Source organism: Fistularia commersonii, chromosome 5 (assembly GCF_037954325.1).
Source record: "Fistularia commersonii isolate RoL2024-O1a breed Wild chromosome 5, RoL_Fcom_v1.0, whole genome shotgun sequence".
NCBI classification, from domain to species: Eukaryota; Metazoa; Chordata; class Actinopteri; order Syngnathiformes; family Fistulariidae; genus Fistularia; species Fistularia commersonii.
Window position 1 is genome coordinate 19,839,300 of NC_141288.1, and position 15,783 is coordinate 19,855,082.

Sequence of the window (15,783 nt, forward strand, 5' to 3'; positions counted from 1 at the left end):
ATGGAGAGACGGTTAGAAGACAGAAGATAGCAAGACATCCACGAATGAATAGACAGCAGCCCGCTAGAGACACGGAACCACCTCGGTCTCCTCAGGAGGAACATCCTGCTCTGACCCTTCCTGTAGTGGCGTTCTTCAAATCAGAGGCCGAGGGACGGCTTCCTGCTCGCACCAGCTCCGGCCGACGTTTAGCCTCCGTCTCCTCGCTTCACGTCAGAGATCGTGACCAACGGACCCGAGTCCCGCCAAGCTGCTTGAAGTCGTTACGATCAAAACATACGAGACGTCATAAAACATCTGCTCGAATATACACAGCGGGTTATAGCAGCAGGAATGAAAGCGCTCAGATGTGTGTGTGCGTGTGTGTGTGTGAGTGCGAGCCATCATTAACCACCGCCACGTTTTCTCTGGTCTCCAGCTGTGGAAGATTAAATCCTGACAGTCGACAGTGGACGGCTGCCTCCCATCGACCGCTTCCACCTTCAGCGTCTCAACTCTGTGCAATCCACCACCTCTCTACCCACTCAGTGTTTGACCTAGATTTTATTTGAATTCTAGTTTTGTTTCATATTGTGTTTTTACGACACCAAATGTTCTTATTGTACCTGTCAACGAACGAGAAGTGTTATTATCTAAATTATTTTTGTTATTAACATTATCATGGGGTTTGAGTTTGTTGGTTTTTTTTTTTTCCAGCTTGAACCAGCTGTTTGAGAGCAAGATGATGCTGCAATATAAGGCTGCCGAGGGGGCCGTCTTATTGTTATTTTTGTGTTTTATTTGCCTAAAAAAAAAAAATCAAAAACTATTTATATGTTGACTGAAGTTTCAAAACACGGCTCCATTTTTTTTTTTTTTTTTTTTTCTCCTGTTACCGCACTATGACAGTGACTCCTCCGACGACGACGTGGAGACGGAGCGGGTTTCGTTAAATTATAGCAGGTTTATACAGAGATATTTATGTGTGTGGAAAATCGTTGAGATCAAACTGACCGGAAGGAAAAGCTGGCTGAAATTACAGAGAAAAGTTTCCCGACGTTTTTAAAATTATTTCCAGACGTCGAGAAGCGTCGACGTCTCCGCCGAAATTACTGTGATTAAAAAAAGAACGGAGGGCAGAAAAAAACAACAAAAGTCAGATTGAGGTTGTTTAGTACAAATTATTCCACGTCGGATTATCTGCCGTGTGGAAGACCTGATGGAAACCTAGACATTGATTCAAACGCACGAAAAATGATGAAGCAGGAAGATTCCTTTTCATTTCTGTCCTCATTGATTTCTTTAGTTGCCTTTTCTCAAGTCTTTTTAAAAAAACATTTTTAATTTCATGCCTCATATCTCAGTGGACTGACAGTATTGTGTGTGTGTGTGTGTGTGTGTGTGTGTGTGTGTGTGTGTGTGAGCGAGAGTGGAAGAATAATCATTTGAAATCAGATGTTAGAAAAGCTGGATGTATTTTTTTCACACTAACTGAAGGCTTATTTTTCGGTGATGATTTCCGAGCTCGTTCCTGCAGGTGACCCTCTGTGACTGAGAAAATTTTGTTTTCCCGGAGTGACTCCGTTTTGGAGCGACCGGGAAACTGCAGCACATCGGGAATCATTTCACATTTGGAGTCCTGGGTTAAATCTGTCACATTTTGCAGGATTTTATTTTTTCTGTAAACGTGTGTGTGTGTGTGTGTGTGTGTGTGTGTGTGCTATGACATCCACGGGCCTGAGGTTCTCTCACATATCAAAAGAAGCTTTCCTGGGATACAGCAGCAGTTTGTGTTGGTTCACAGGCCTTATTCTGAAGTTCGCAAGTCCAAGAAAAAAAAAAATCTTAAGTTTACTGAGAAGTCAAAATAGGCAAGAAAGTATTGCATATTTTTGAATCACATTGACTCACAAAGAGCTTTCTGTGAACCCTCAACCTTGAAGTTCCAACTGCTCGTGTCCCAGAACAAGCCGTTCACGTCCACAAGCAGAGAAGTAGTGATTCCACCAAAACATTTATCACGTTCAGTAAAATACGTGTGACAATTAAGGAAACATGCACTTTAATAACAGCAAAAGAATCCACAACGTGTTTAAATGTCAAGAGATTATCGGTCTTCACAAGGTCGAGCGTGTGTTTGCTGTTCATGTTGCAGCGATCTGAAGGTGACCCTTCACGGTACTTGAGCTTCACACCCACAGAAAACATCTGGACGGGAGATTAAAACGCTGATTTGTTGTGTCAGCTGGTGAGTTAGCATGTTGCTATCACAAGCATAATCATCTTCAGTGTGTTTGAAGAAGGAAGACCAAAGTGCTTATTGTTCTTGCTTTTTATTTCTGCCTCTAATGGAAGAATGTATTCGCAGCCTCGTGCTTAAAATGTATTGTTTCCCTTTGGAAATATGTTTTAAGTTGTGTTTTAGCTTTCATCCGGGGTTTTTGTTCGAAGGCTTCCTGGTCCTCTCACGCCGGGGGGGAGGGGGATCCAGTTCGGAACGAAAGGGCAGGTTTAACTGTTTTAAAAGGAACAAATAAGTTTCAATTGTACATATGAAAATGGATCAAGGTCAAAGATTTACGTTGTGATTCTGTTTTCAAAGAGTCTGAAAATGTAGATTTAGTTTTTTTGTTTTGTGAACTGGTCTGTCCACAAGTTCTACACTTTTATAAGAAAATTAAAAAAAAGCAGATGTAAACATGCAGACTGATTTGTCATCTTTTTAAATAGATGCAATCACCTGAGTAACAAACATGTATCATAGTGATGTTAGTTTTGATGATCATTTTTGTGACCACCTAAGCATCACTTGTTTTCCCAGGATAGAAATGATTTGTTGTTGTAATACTCGCCGTGACCACAAGAGGGCAGCACCACTCCACGTTATGGAGTGAAATGGGCTTTTTTAAAATTGGTCTCCACAATTTTATATCATTGAATTATAAATGACTTAACTTGTTTTACAAAAATATTAAAATTACACAGTCTAAAATACACCTCAACGGAAAATATCGAAGTTTTAAAGTGTTCAATTTGAATTCGTGACCCGATGTGAAGACGTGAAGGGCCAGGATGTAATTCCGGAAGTAGAGGCGGAAATACATTTCTTTTCAATTTTTTTTTTATTTTTTTTTGCTTGGTTTTACGGAGAGTCATTCTAAAACCGGGAACATTTTTGTTTTAAACAGATCGGTACCATTCGGGCGGCTAATGTTCGTTACAAGTCAGAAACTTTAACACTTCCATGTGTTTTGTACGTACTGTCTTTTCGAACCCCCTCGCCTAGAAGCACATCTCCGACGTTGTCGAGATACTTTTTTCTCCGTTAAATTGTGGAAAAAGGCGAAAAAGCGTTTTTGTTGTCCTCTACAAGTTTTAAAAATAGTATACATCATGTAAGCTTTTATGACAATAGAATGACAAAGCTGTGGTTGTAAATTGTTTTGTTGCTAGCAGAGCAACGAACACCGGAACTAGCTTATATCAGTAATACTCGCGGGCATTGTAACTTGCTACTTTAACAATTAAGTTAAAGATTGGGCAGAATTCCGTGCAAACTCTTACAACCAGTTGAACTTTTGGACGTTTTTATGCAGTAAAAATATATGTATTATACCAATATATAAACACGAAGCCTTTGGTCCTGTAACGACAAGGGGAAATTTGTCAGCCGTGAGAGGGCGCCCTACAGACGCAACATGTGTTTGGAAACAGGCAAATGATGGTGAGAAGAAACGGAAGGTTAACAACCCATCGATTAAGTTTGGTTCCTATACCGGGAGTCGAACCCGGGCCGCCTGGGTGAAAACCAGGAATCCTAACCGCTAGACCATATGGGACCTACAGTTCCATGTGTTTTCGGTTTGGATCAAATCGTCAATTCCATAGCAGGTACACATACCATACTTCCGCTCTCCGTCACGGCTTCAAAATAAGAGCCCAAGTCATCTTATGTAGTTACAACAGAAAGTCAGGTTACACTTAGAAACGACAGACATTGCTAAATTGACAGACGGATAGATTGATAGATCAAGGTCAAAGATTCACGCTGTGATTTTTGTTTTCAAAGAGTGAAAATGTAGATTTTGTTTTTTTTGTTTAGTGAACCGATCTGTCCACAAGTTCTACACTTTTTAAAAAGAAAAAAAAAGATATGTTAACATGCCGCATGATTTGACATCTTTTTAAATAGATGCAATCACTTGAGTAACATACATGTATCATAGTGATGTTAGTTTATTAATTTTCATTTTTACGACCACCTGAGAGACATCAATAAAAATTACAAAGTGTAAAATACACCTCAACGGAAAATGTCGAAGTTTATATGTGTTAAATTTTAATTCAGGACCCGATTTGAAGACATGGATGGGCCAGGGTTTTTTGTTTTTCGGAAGTAGGGGCGGAAATACGTTTCTTTTCTAAATATATACATTTTTAGCTTGGTTTTACGTAGAACCTCATTTTAAAAACGCCATAATGTTTGTTTAAACAGAACGGTACAATTCGGACGGCTAATGTTTGTTTCAATTGAGGGACTTTAACACTTCCCTGTTTTGCACGTACTGTCGTTTCAAACCTCTCGCCTAGGAGCATGTCCCCAACGTTGTCGAGAAATACTTCGTATTTTCCCCGTTAAATTGTTGAAATAAGCGAACGACGTTTTTGTTCTCCTTCACAAGTTTTAGAAATACTTTATGTCATATAAGCTTTTGTGACAGTGCAATAAAAAAGCTGTGGTTGTAAATTGTTTTGTTGCTAGCATAGCAATGAACACCGGAACTAGCTTATATCAGTAATACTCGATAGCATTGTAACTTGCTACTTAATCAATTAAGCTACAGATTAGGAAGAATTCCGCGCAAACTCTTGCTATAAGTTAAACTTTGGGTTTGTTTATTTTCCCTTTCCCAATGGATTGAATTAATCATGAATGTCACACAAATACACACTTTCCTTCAGCGAGCTATTCTAACCGGAGTGGTCTTTTTTTCAAAGTTTTGTCATCGTTTTTTTAGCCACTGTAGATGCCTTGAGCTCTTATTTTGAAGCCATAGCGGAGAGCGGAAGTGTGGTATACGCGGTTACCGGGAAATGGTGGTTGGAAGAAAAGTAAAATAGGCGACTTTAGCAATTCATCAGTCAAAATTGGTTCCCATACCGGGAGTCGAACCCGGGCCGCCTGGGTGAAAACCAGGAATCCTAACCGCTAGACCATATGGGACTGACAGCACTAGAATGTTTCAGTTTCGATCAAACAATCAATTGAATGGCAGGTACACATACCACACTTCCGCTCTCTGTCGCGACTTCAAAATAAGAGTTCAAGTCATTCTGTAACTACAACATCCATAAACTTATGTTACACTTAGATACGACATACATAGATAGATTGATAGACGGATAGATCAAGGTCAAAGATTCACGTTGTGATTTTTTTTTTTTTTTGCAAAGAGTCTGAAAATGTAGATTTAGTTTTTCTTTTGGGAACTTGTCTGTTCACAAGGTCTACACTTTTTAAAAAGAAAGTTAAAAAAAACAGATATTAACTTGCCGCCTGATTTTTCATCTTTTGAAGTAGTTGAAAACACCTGAGTAACATACATGTATCATAGTGATGTTAGTTTTGGTTTTCGACCATCTGAGAGACATCAGTTTCCCAGGATAGAAATGATTTGTTGTTGTAATACTCGCCGTGACCACAAGAGGACAGCACCCACCCACTTTATGGAATCTAAAATGGTCTGTTTTTAAATTTGTCTCCACAGTTTTATTTCACACTGAAAAGTATAATGAGACTTTTAGTTTTTTTTTTTGGTTTGTGAACTGGTCTGAACTGTGGTCGTCAGCCGCGAGAGAGCGCCTTACAGGCGTGTCATGTAAGCAGCATCTAACCGAATAACAAAAATAATAATAAAAACATTTAGTGCGAACCTTTGGCACTCTTTGGTTTATTTGTTTTTCCCTACACACCCAAACTTACCTTCAGCGAGCTATTCGAACCGGAAGGTTTTTTTCAGTTTTCACATACTTTTTTTTAACCACAACAACCATACCTCTTATTTTGAAGCCGCAACGCAGAGCGGAAGTGAAATTCGCAACTCCAACATTTAAATTCAGGTAATAGATAGATAGATAGATAGATAGATAGATAGATAGATAGATAGATAGATAGATAGATAGATAGATCCCAGCGAGAAATCATCCATATAATTTTCCATAAACACATTACATCCTAAACACCGATCCTGATGTTAGGAGATTAACACAATTCAGCCGCCAGGGGACACCAGAGTCATATATTTAGATAGTTACAGCTCTTTAAGGACGAGTTAAGGTGGTATGATATATTTAGGGGTGGGATTTTAACATTTTTCCGATTGATTAACTAATTACATAAAATTGCATTTGGTAAATTAACTTTAATTGCACTTTAATTCGCACAATGGAATTTTTCTCAGCAGAGTTACAGTTGGACAGATTGAACCGACGCACAGAGAAATTAACATGATGGATGAGGCAAATGATCCAACGCTGCTGGATGGGAAATTTAAATTTAGAAACTTTAAGACAGAAGTATGCAGGAAAATCTTTGCACTTTATCTGGGAGGAAGTTTGTTGCTCCCAGGAGCACCACTACCCTCTGTTTCCACCTCGGCACTACACATGTTGAAGCTCATATGAGCAAGTGACCACTGATTCATTCTTCAGACAAACTTACATTTTATTCAACTACTGAATTTAATTTCAATTTATTAACTTTTTGATAAATCCCACCTGTAATTACATTATCTTTTTCAATACATTTTGAAAAAGACCTTGGAATTCCACCTTGAAGCACCTTTTGATGTCGGCGGTTAAATAACAACTTTCAGATGAGATTCAAACAACCTTTTTATTAGAACAAATACAGCAGATGTAAAGGTCTATTGCAACCAAACACTCCCATCACAATGCAACATGTGCATCAACAGACATCCGCACTCCCCAATAGAAATAAATTATTATAAGACAGAATAAAACTAAGAATGGCAGAACAACATAAGTCGATGGTTTGTATTTTTTTTTTGTTTTTGTCTTCAAATCAAAGCATGAAGCAAAGGAGACACCGATCAATCATTCGGCAAACCGAAATGTAACCTCGAGCAAACTTTATATTAAGACGAGTTCAGAGTAGAAGCGTTTCCACTGCGTAGGTGCAACATTTTGGTTTCAGCACAAAACAGATTTCAGCCCATCATCTTGGTACTGAAGACATGTCTCCACATCTGCTGTTTTTCCAAGCATGAAACCATTGGAGAAAAAAAAAAGACAAATCAAAACAAGAATTAAAGCTTTCAATAATAATAATAATTAAAAAAAATAGCAGAAACACCAGAGGATCAATTAAAATCAAAACCAATCAAAAAGAAACTGCTGCATTCAAACAGAACTGATGTGGGGAAGAAAACTGTGCGATTAGATTCTGCAGACTTTTATTTTTTCTTAAATGATATATGCCTTTTTTCAAATTAAATACCCTCAAAATTGTCCTTGATATGATTTAAAGAAATCATTCCAAGGCATTAAAAAGAAACGAACGCTGGTGGCATGGATGTTAGTATTATATTTAGACACCTTGAAGTGAAAAGCTAAATGAAAATGGCTACATATTGAGATAAATACAGAAATGTCTTGGCTTCAAACAAGATTTGGTTTCAAGTACAAGTTGGGCGATATGGATGAAAATTAATATTTTGATATTCATGATCCCTGTTTTCAATATCAATATAAATATATCCATACACCCAGTCTGGTTTTGGAAAAACAGAGTGTGTCTCCAGTGTAAAAAGAAGCAGTTTTAATTTCATGTTTCCCTCAAAGGTTCCTGAAACTGCTGACTTCTTACTGAAATTTCTGCCTCATTTTCATGGGATTTGTTGATTTGGAGGCAGTTTTTGGCAGATTATATTTCGGTAACCTCACCAGAAACAGAGCCGATGTAAAAGTATGTATTGCAAGTCTTTGATAGTCTGTGACACGATAGCACAGATAATAATCAATACATATTCAGATGTTTATCTGCCCTGAGCGAGAACAATTCATCCACAAAAGCTGAAAACTTTTGACTCTTGTGTGGTTTGAGTGCGTGTGGGGGACAAAGTGACATAATTGTCTTGAACGTTCAGTCACAAAATGAACAGACGGGGAACAGGCGTTTGTTTGATGAGACTCATATCAACTTAGACTCCTCTCATTGCATAATCAGACAAAATGAAAACCTTTGAATCACAGAGCATTTCGTTCCATTTGCAACACAACCTCCTCTCTTTGCCTTATTTATTTTTTCAACATTTTTTTTTTTTTTTTTTTTTTTTAATATATATTTCATACAAATCTATAACCCAAATTTAGAAATCTTATTTACATGGAAAAAAGTTTTTTTTTTTTTTTCTTTTTTTTTTTCTTTTTTTTTACATTAAAAGTGACTGCCAAGTTTACCCGACAGTAACCTCATCCACCTCCCCTGGACACCTTCACAATCATGGAAGAAATTTAAAGACATTATCCACTGTTTTTCTCCCCCCACCCACACGAATGAATGCTCCTAAGTGTAACTTGGAAAACCAGCATTCATAAAGAAATACACCAAAATGTCTTCCATTTGTTTTAAAGCCACAATTATGCTTCCTCTTCAATTCGAATCGAGTTGTAAAAACCTGCAAGCTCGGAACCTCGGCGCAGAGACGGAGAGCATAGATCTCTGCAGACCCTTCCTGGAGAGATTCTGAAGAACAAGGGTAGAAAAGTGTTTCGGAAGTGGTTTTATAGTCGGAGCAACGGCCAGAGGAGCAAAAACCCTTGCTAGTCAGTTTGAGGGGAAGGTTTTACACACAGACGCGCACCGGACGAGGCGCCGCTCTGCTCTTCCATTTTGGTGGGAGCGCCGGTGGTGTTAGAGTGCCGCCGTCTCGGATTTTGTGCCTCTTGGGAGGAGAGTGTGTGTATCCGTGTATATCTGTGTGTATCATGAACCTCCCGGCGTAAGGTGTGAGTGACCGAGTGGTTTGTGGATTTGTGCGCGTGGGTTAGAGTGTCCCGTCATCAGCACAGCCCGCTCCCGCCGTGTAACGAAACTCCTGCAGGTTGGAGACGCCGTGGAAATGGACGAAAGCCCCAGCAACCACCAGGATGTGAAACAGTTGGTGGGAGTGGAACTACGAGAAAGAGAGCGTAAATTAGTATTTGACGGGCATAAATATTCATGTCATAGTTTTAAGTGAATGCTGAAATAAGAAGTCACAAAACACTCCTATTTTGGCAGGGGGGGGGGTGCGTTATCAAATGTGAGAGTTTATTATTGTGCTTTTCAGAATCTCAAAGGTGCTCGGTTTTTATAACTGTTGAACTGAAAAACTAAGCATTTTAGGACAGAAAATATTGTGATAACTTAGATATACTAACAATACTGGCCGTGTGTATAGTAAGTCTTAGTCTCTGATGACATTAATTACGTAACAAAAATCAAATTAAGTCAAAATCATCACAGGTGAAGCATTTTTTAGAAAATGACTTGGTCTTTAGAGAAATGGGGGATGACAGAGGGTGAAGTGAAATTATATTGTTTTGTTTTTTATTTTTACCAGAACAAGAAAAGGCTCCATGTTTCCCTAATTCACGTACATAGCTTGTCACAATAGCATGCTAATTTACGACCGACAAAGGCGTAAGTGGAGGCTAACATTTACATTTCGCTAGCAGCTGCTACAGCCAGGTGGGAGAGTTGATAACAGTAGTGCGCTAACACGAGGCTAACAACAACGGAAAGCGAGGTGTCATGGCATTTATATATAGCTAGCAGCTGCTGAAGCCAACCGGTGGTGCTGAGAATAGTAGCGCTTTGACACAAAACCAACAGAAGCAAAACCTTGTAACTTGCACGCTAACATATAGCCTCTATCCGCCGAAACAAAGCAAAAAATAAAGGGCTAACGTCAACTGAAGTCACGATTTTAGCTAGCAGTTGCAGGGAAACACAGCTAACAGTATCTGAGGCCTAAACTGCTAACAATATAAACACCCCCTTGAGTAAGACATACAGATATCTTACTTTATTTTTTTGGTATTTAAGTTTTCTTACTGTATTGTTGTATTTCAATTTTCCTTATAGTTTTTTGATATACCCGGCTGCCATGACAGCATAATTTCTCCCTTGGGAATAATAGTCATCCATCCATTGGGCTCTCTAAAGTCCCTGAGTGCCATTACAATAAAGTGTTGCATGTATATGAACTCAATTTGGCTACGTTTAACGTTTAATAATTCATAGATTATATTTGGGAAATAAATAACGTCAGTCAGTCAGGCTGTTTGACCACAAGGTTGCTTGCTCGGATGCCTGAAGTTGGCTTTGTGCAACGTGAAGTCTCAGATACTGGAAATATATCTAAACATAATTTTATAAATGACATATTCTTTTAATATCTCTTGTACTTTCCCCATGAGGCACCACAGTTTCCTCTTTCACCTTATTAAATGTTCCTGTTTCTTTAACCTCCCTTCTCTATCAGCTTGTTTTAACTTTGCAATTTGTCTCTCATGACTCTTCACATCCCAGCACTTGGAGTGAAAGCACTTTCTAAATAAAGTTATTGTTATTATTATTCTTTTTGGATGTGTGTGAGGAACCTACCCAGATGTCACACTTCCCCGGGAAGAACCTCTCGGGGATGCGAGCGGCGTACAGGCAAGCCCCGGTGATGTAGAGCGTGGCCATCAGCAGCAGCCAGCCCATCTGACCGATGGTGGTGGCCTTGATGAGACCCTCGCTGATGACGAAGTGCAGGGTGGGAACCACGCCGCTCAGACCCAGACCCACAAACACACCTTCTCAACACACACACACACACACACACACACACACACACAGACAAACAAACAGGAAAGCCTTGCTTTAATTGACCCCTTGGGAGACAATACACCCACTTGCATATCGTTACCCTCTTAGAATAATCGCCTAAGTCATATTTTAATGAAAAGATTTTTTTTTTTTGCCTTAATCATCTCCTCATGATGCTGACCACCTCTGGAAAGATTGCCTTCATCCTCAGTTAAACAGATTGTGCTATTCTACCCCTTTAGTAGAAATTGCCTATGTCAAGAGTGTGTCAAATAGTTTAGTTTTTTGTGTTTCCTGAAAAATCTGAAAAAATGACTAAGGCGATTATTTTAAGAGGGTAACGATATACAACCTGTCATTTTTACATTTTTCTGCCACAAAAAGTCTTTAAATTGAAGAAATCGTCCGGGGCTTGTGTAACTGACTCAATACATCCTAAGATATTCTATCATCTCATTTTTAGAAAGGTGTTTTTTTGAGCAAATCATCCAACATTTTGATTTTCATTATTACTTTATTATTTTCAATGCTGGTATCAAAATTACACAATTACTTCTCTGCTATAAATATTATTGAATATCTTCACACAATCAGGTGAGAAGAAGAAACAGAGGCTCGATTCTGAGAAGGTCTTTCTTACATGTTCACCTTTTGCTATTTAGTACTCAAAGCTAATTTACTAGTCTGTTCAGCTGTTAAGGCAAAAATAAAGACTGAAAGTTTGCTGTTGAACGCAAACTATGTTTTCCGTTTATTGCTGTGACCAAAATAATGTTGTTTTCTAAAGTTCTTTTGAGTGTATAGAATTTGATTGTAGTAGCTTGAAGGGACAAGAAGCTCCCCGTACCTGCACGGACACCCCTGTACTGCGGCGTGGCGAAGAAGTCGCACTGCGAGACGGTGATGGCGGCCAGTCCCAGCACACACACCACGATCAGGTAGATGAAGCAGGGCTGAGGCGAGCAGTAGAAGGAGTAGTACAGCCATGGCACGAACGAGCCCATGATCAGGAAGGCGATGCCGCTGTAGTCCAACCTGGAAACACAAAAATCAAAGTAAATTAAATGAATGGGGAACTATTCCCTTAGAATAATAACCCTAATATTATGTTCACCTTCAACACCAAGAATTGGTGATATGATGTTCATTCATGTGCACGTTTAGGTTATGTCATATCATGTATGATCTACGATATTACTTTCCTACTCCTAGACTGTGCGAAATACTACTTTCAACATGATTGGCCAAATTATTTTTGTCATCATGATATGCAATATTATTCTCAGTAGCATGGGGTGTACTAAGTTCAATATCATTTCTCTGTTAATGTCGTGTTTTTAATATAATGTGCTATATTTTACAATCATGTGTGATGTTACTTTTCAATTTTGGAGCCACGAGGAACAAGAATTTCCTTCGGGAGTAATACATTTCTGGCTTATCTTTTCAAAAAGTACATATATCACATACAGATTTGAAGAGCTGAGGAAATACATCAGTGACAATAAAAGAAATGAATCACTGACTCAAAATTGCAATTTTTAGGAAAAGTCCTTTGTCATTTTTTGTATTTTGGCATTTTACATTACAATTTATGTGGCATTCTGTCATTGTTTGAATACACAAATGAAATAGGAAATCAAATTCGCCAAGAATGATCAAAATGCAGGATTTTCAGGACACACATTTAATGACTGAAACAAACTAGTTGATCCTCATGGAACAATATTTCACATTAAATGTTGTATCACAGCTGGAAAACAACTACAACCTGAAAACACAACAAGCAGATACACTTTTGAGCAATGCTGCTCAAAAATGCTTTTTCCCCCCCCCAGCCCATGACCTCTATCTCTATTTTTGACACCCCTCATCCGTGCAATACCTATATTCATATTATGTACATATTCCCCTGGTCTACAACTGTTATTTTTATAGCCACTGTCCAGAATAAGACATTCTTTTTTACACTTATTGTATCATATTATACTGAGTTTCCTGTAAATAGTCTTCTGTGCCGGCATGTTTTATGTCTACAACGCTGCTGTGACAATTGAATTTCCCGCTGCAGGATTAATAAAGTCTTAGTTTATCATAAAAGGACAAAGTTTTAAAAGAAGTTTTGCTGTATAACTGTAAGGGTGGCGTCTTCTGACGGCTCTTACTTGGAGAAAACTCTCGACACGCCCTCGGAATGGCAGTAGACGGTGTGGAAGAGCCAGGAGAAGGAGAGGCAGAGGATGGCGCCCAGGAAAAACATCCCAATCACAACCTTCTCCTGGACCGGAGCGACGAAGGACATGTTGGGCCTGAACATGTACATCAGACCCAGGCAGAGGAAGAACAGGCAGCCTGCAGAGACAGGGACCGACAGAAACGCCTGAGAGGCCACTTCACTGCGTCGGTCAACAAGATTCAACTGGTGGAATGTGTGTTTTAGGTCTGGAGGCGAAAGCAAATGTCCTTAAAATAAGTAAACCGGCACAGATTTGGACATGCAGTATCTATATGTCACCACTAGGCGGGAACAGAAAATCAAAAAAGAATCATGGGTAAGTTTGCGTAGACGTTTAAAAATGTTTAAATAGACATTTATTTTATTTCCACATTTTATTAAATGGTCACTTGATGCCGCTTATGTCAGACACATGATCATTTTCGAGATAATCTTTTGTTTCTCAGTGGAGAGGATCCTAAAGAATCTGCTAGGACTTAAAATTCAGATTTCAGCTGCTGATAAAGTCTTTCGCTGTTTCACCTCGACATTCTTGTGTGTTTTCTGCAGGTGGTGCGTGTTTCCTACCGAGCAGGTGGGTCCAGATGTTTCCCGTCTCTGTGTGGATTCTGAAGATACTCTTGAAGCAGGCACGGAAAGAAGGCATGGGAGGCCTGTGACCGTGAAGCAGGAAGTCGTTGTCCTTCAGCCAATCCGGGAGCACGTCATGAGGTATAACTCGCCACCGGCCCTCCCACACCTGGTGGGTTCGTTAAGATGCGCAAAACACGGCAATATCTTAAAAGCCTGTAACGGGAGCAGGACGGTCTAACAGCCTTTAAGTCTGCCTAATAAAGAAGCAGATGGTTGTTTACAGAATTTCCCTGGAGGTGTGTGTGTGTGTGTGTGTGTGTGCATGCACAGTATGTTAGCACCAGCGTGTGGGTGTCAAATGAACAGGAACAGGGTCCAGGGATGTAAATAAATAAAGTGAAGCTGGATATGACCAGCACCTCTGATGGAGAGGAAAGAGGGACTTCTTTGACAGGTTTCTCCACGGTGATTAATTTCACTAATTTACAACCTGCTGGATGCAATTTCAGCAGGCTATCTATGAGTGTGTGTGTGTGTGTGTGTGTGTGTGTGTGTGTGGTTCCACATTCCAACAGTGGTGCACCCGTTCATCTCCTCACGTCTCTGATTTTTATTTATTTTTTTTACTTTAACAGAACTGATACTGGCTTCACAGAAGATCAGCTGAAATCAATCCAAGCTGCACGAGGGTTTTTTTTTTTTTTGGAAAAGTAAACAGCAGTGGAACAAACAGCTAATGTGACGTTTTTATATTTTGATTTTGACTCCCGTGTCTCTTGAACGCTTTCCAGTCGGCGCTGATTTCAATGTGTAACTCAAGCCTCATTTGCAACTTGAACAAGTATAAAAGGACATGAGGTTTTGCATGCTGTGATTTTACAGACTGTTTTTATGGTGTAATCGGCGTCTTAAACTGCGTGCTTTTATGGGCCGGTGTTATAAACTCGGCCTCTGTGAAACAACTATTGCTTGGCAAAAACAACACATTTTGGGTGGCGTGGAATAAAAGCTGTGGTTGCTAGAAGACCATCCAAGCGGGGTATTTTCATTACCTTGTGAACAAACTCCTCCATCTTCTCCATGGCATGGTGAGCCTGCAGCAGCGGAGTCATCCCCATGAAGCCTTCATCGCTGCTCCTCTCCTCTTCCTCCTCCTGCTGCTTCTCTTTGCTCCTTCCTCTGTCATCCTCCTCTTTTATTCTCCTCTCCTCGTCGCCCTCTGGGATCCTCTGAGGGGGAAAAAGAGCCGGGGTGTTAGGCCATTCGGAGGAAAGATTATCTGATGATAGTTTTGCTCAACTGGAGACAGAAAGAAAACAGCAGAAACTGGACCCCGGCCTGGTCTTACTTCGTGAGATATAAACATTTGGAAGTGCCTGTTTTGATTTTGTGCAGTGCAGAAAGGAAGTGGCGGCTACACACATGGAGGATCTCAGATGTGCACTGACTGACACCAGGCTGCTCTCCGTCACCTGATACGTGTTAAAGCCATGTGCGACCACAACCTTCTCCACACCTTTTCCTTTTCCAAGAAAAGCTAAATACAGGAATCACAAGCACATTTTCTTTTTTTTCTTTACTGACATTTTTTTTCCCGTTTTAATATACGTATATCTATTGACATTTTGTAAATGTAGTTCTTACTGAATTTTTTATTTCATGTTTTTATGAAATGAGTCATTTATATCTAACTTTATTACAAACGGGGAAACATAATACATAATAGATTTGCATTTTACTTTTGTACCATTTTATAGTTTACTATTTGATATGTAATCATCAGGCTATATTTTAAGATTAAATTCATTGTTGGGAATCCAACAATTGGTGTCATAAAGTGTCTAAATGGTACTAATTCTGCCCAAAACAAAAAAATAACTAAAACTATAAGGCGTGCCTCTGTCTCAGTGATGAAAACAGAGAAATTAATCAGAAATCAAACAGGCACACACAGAATTGTTGTTAATTTGATTAAAAATAAATACATACAAGTGCATCTTCAATACAAAGGGGAAAAATGATCAAACGTAAGCTAGGCGGATACGCAGCACAATGCAGTCTCTCCAGCACATAATGTCGAGGAAATGATCAGAAAGGCTGCGGCTCCTGTTCTTTT

At 39.4% G+C, this 15,783-nt stretch overlaps 2 protein-coding genes and 2 non-coding genes across 8 annotated transcripts in view; 1 reads left to right on the forward strand and 3 right to left on the reverse strand.

Annotated features, from left to right (window-relative positions):
* LOC147234304 (protein PHTF2) overlaps positions 1–806 on the forward strand; it is a 33,956-nt gene extending 33,150 nt beyond the window's left edge. For all 4 annotated transcript variants that reach the window (XM_086147199.1, XM_086147200.1, XM_086147198.1 and 1 more), the window contains one exon: positions 419–806. In XM_086147199.1, coding sequence (XP_086003325.1) covers positions 419–439 — 21 coding nt within the window. In that variant the 3' untranslated portion in view covers positions 440–806. The remainder of the gene's footprint in view (positions 1–418) is intronic.
* Positions 807–3,746: 2,940 nt separating this feature from the next.
* On the reverse strand, positions 3,747–3,818 carry trnae-uuc (transfer RNA glutamic acid (anticodon UUC)). Its single transcript has one exon. It is a non-coding gene; the product is annotated as a tRNA-Glu (tRNA).
* Positions 3,819–5,131: 1,313 nt separating this feature from the next.
* On the reverse strand, positions 5,132–5,203 carry trnae-uuc (transfer RNA glutamic acid (anticodon UUC)). Its single transcript has one exon. It is a non-coding gene; the product is annotated as a tRNA-Glu (tRNA).
* Positions 5,204–6,855: 1,652 nt separating this feature from the next.
* The window catches only part of adipor2 (adiponectin receptor 2), a 28,158-nt gene continuing 19,230 nt past the window's right edge, over positions 6,856–15,783 (reverse strand). For both annotated transcript variants that reach the window (XM_086147191.1, XM_086147192.1), the window contains exons 4-9: positions 14,720–14,896; positions 13,662–13,833; positions 13,024–13,210; positions 11,706–11,893; positions 10,652–10,845; positions 6,856–9,176 (exon numbers count right to left, since the gene is read on the reverse strand). In XM_086147191.1, the coding sequence (XP_086003317.1) occupies positions 9,048–9,176; positions 10,652–10,845; positions 11,706–11,893; positions 13,024–13,210; positions 13,662–13,833; positions 14,720–14,896 (1,047 nt within the window). In that variant the 3' untranslated portion in view covers positions 6,856–9,047. The remainder of the gene's footprint in view (positions 9,177–10,651; positions 10,846–11,705; positions 11,894–13,023; positions 13,211–13,661; positions 13,834–14,719; positions 14,897–15,783) is intronic.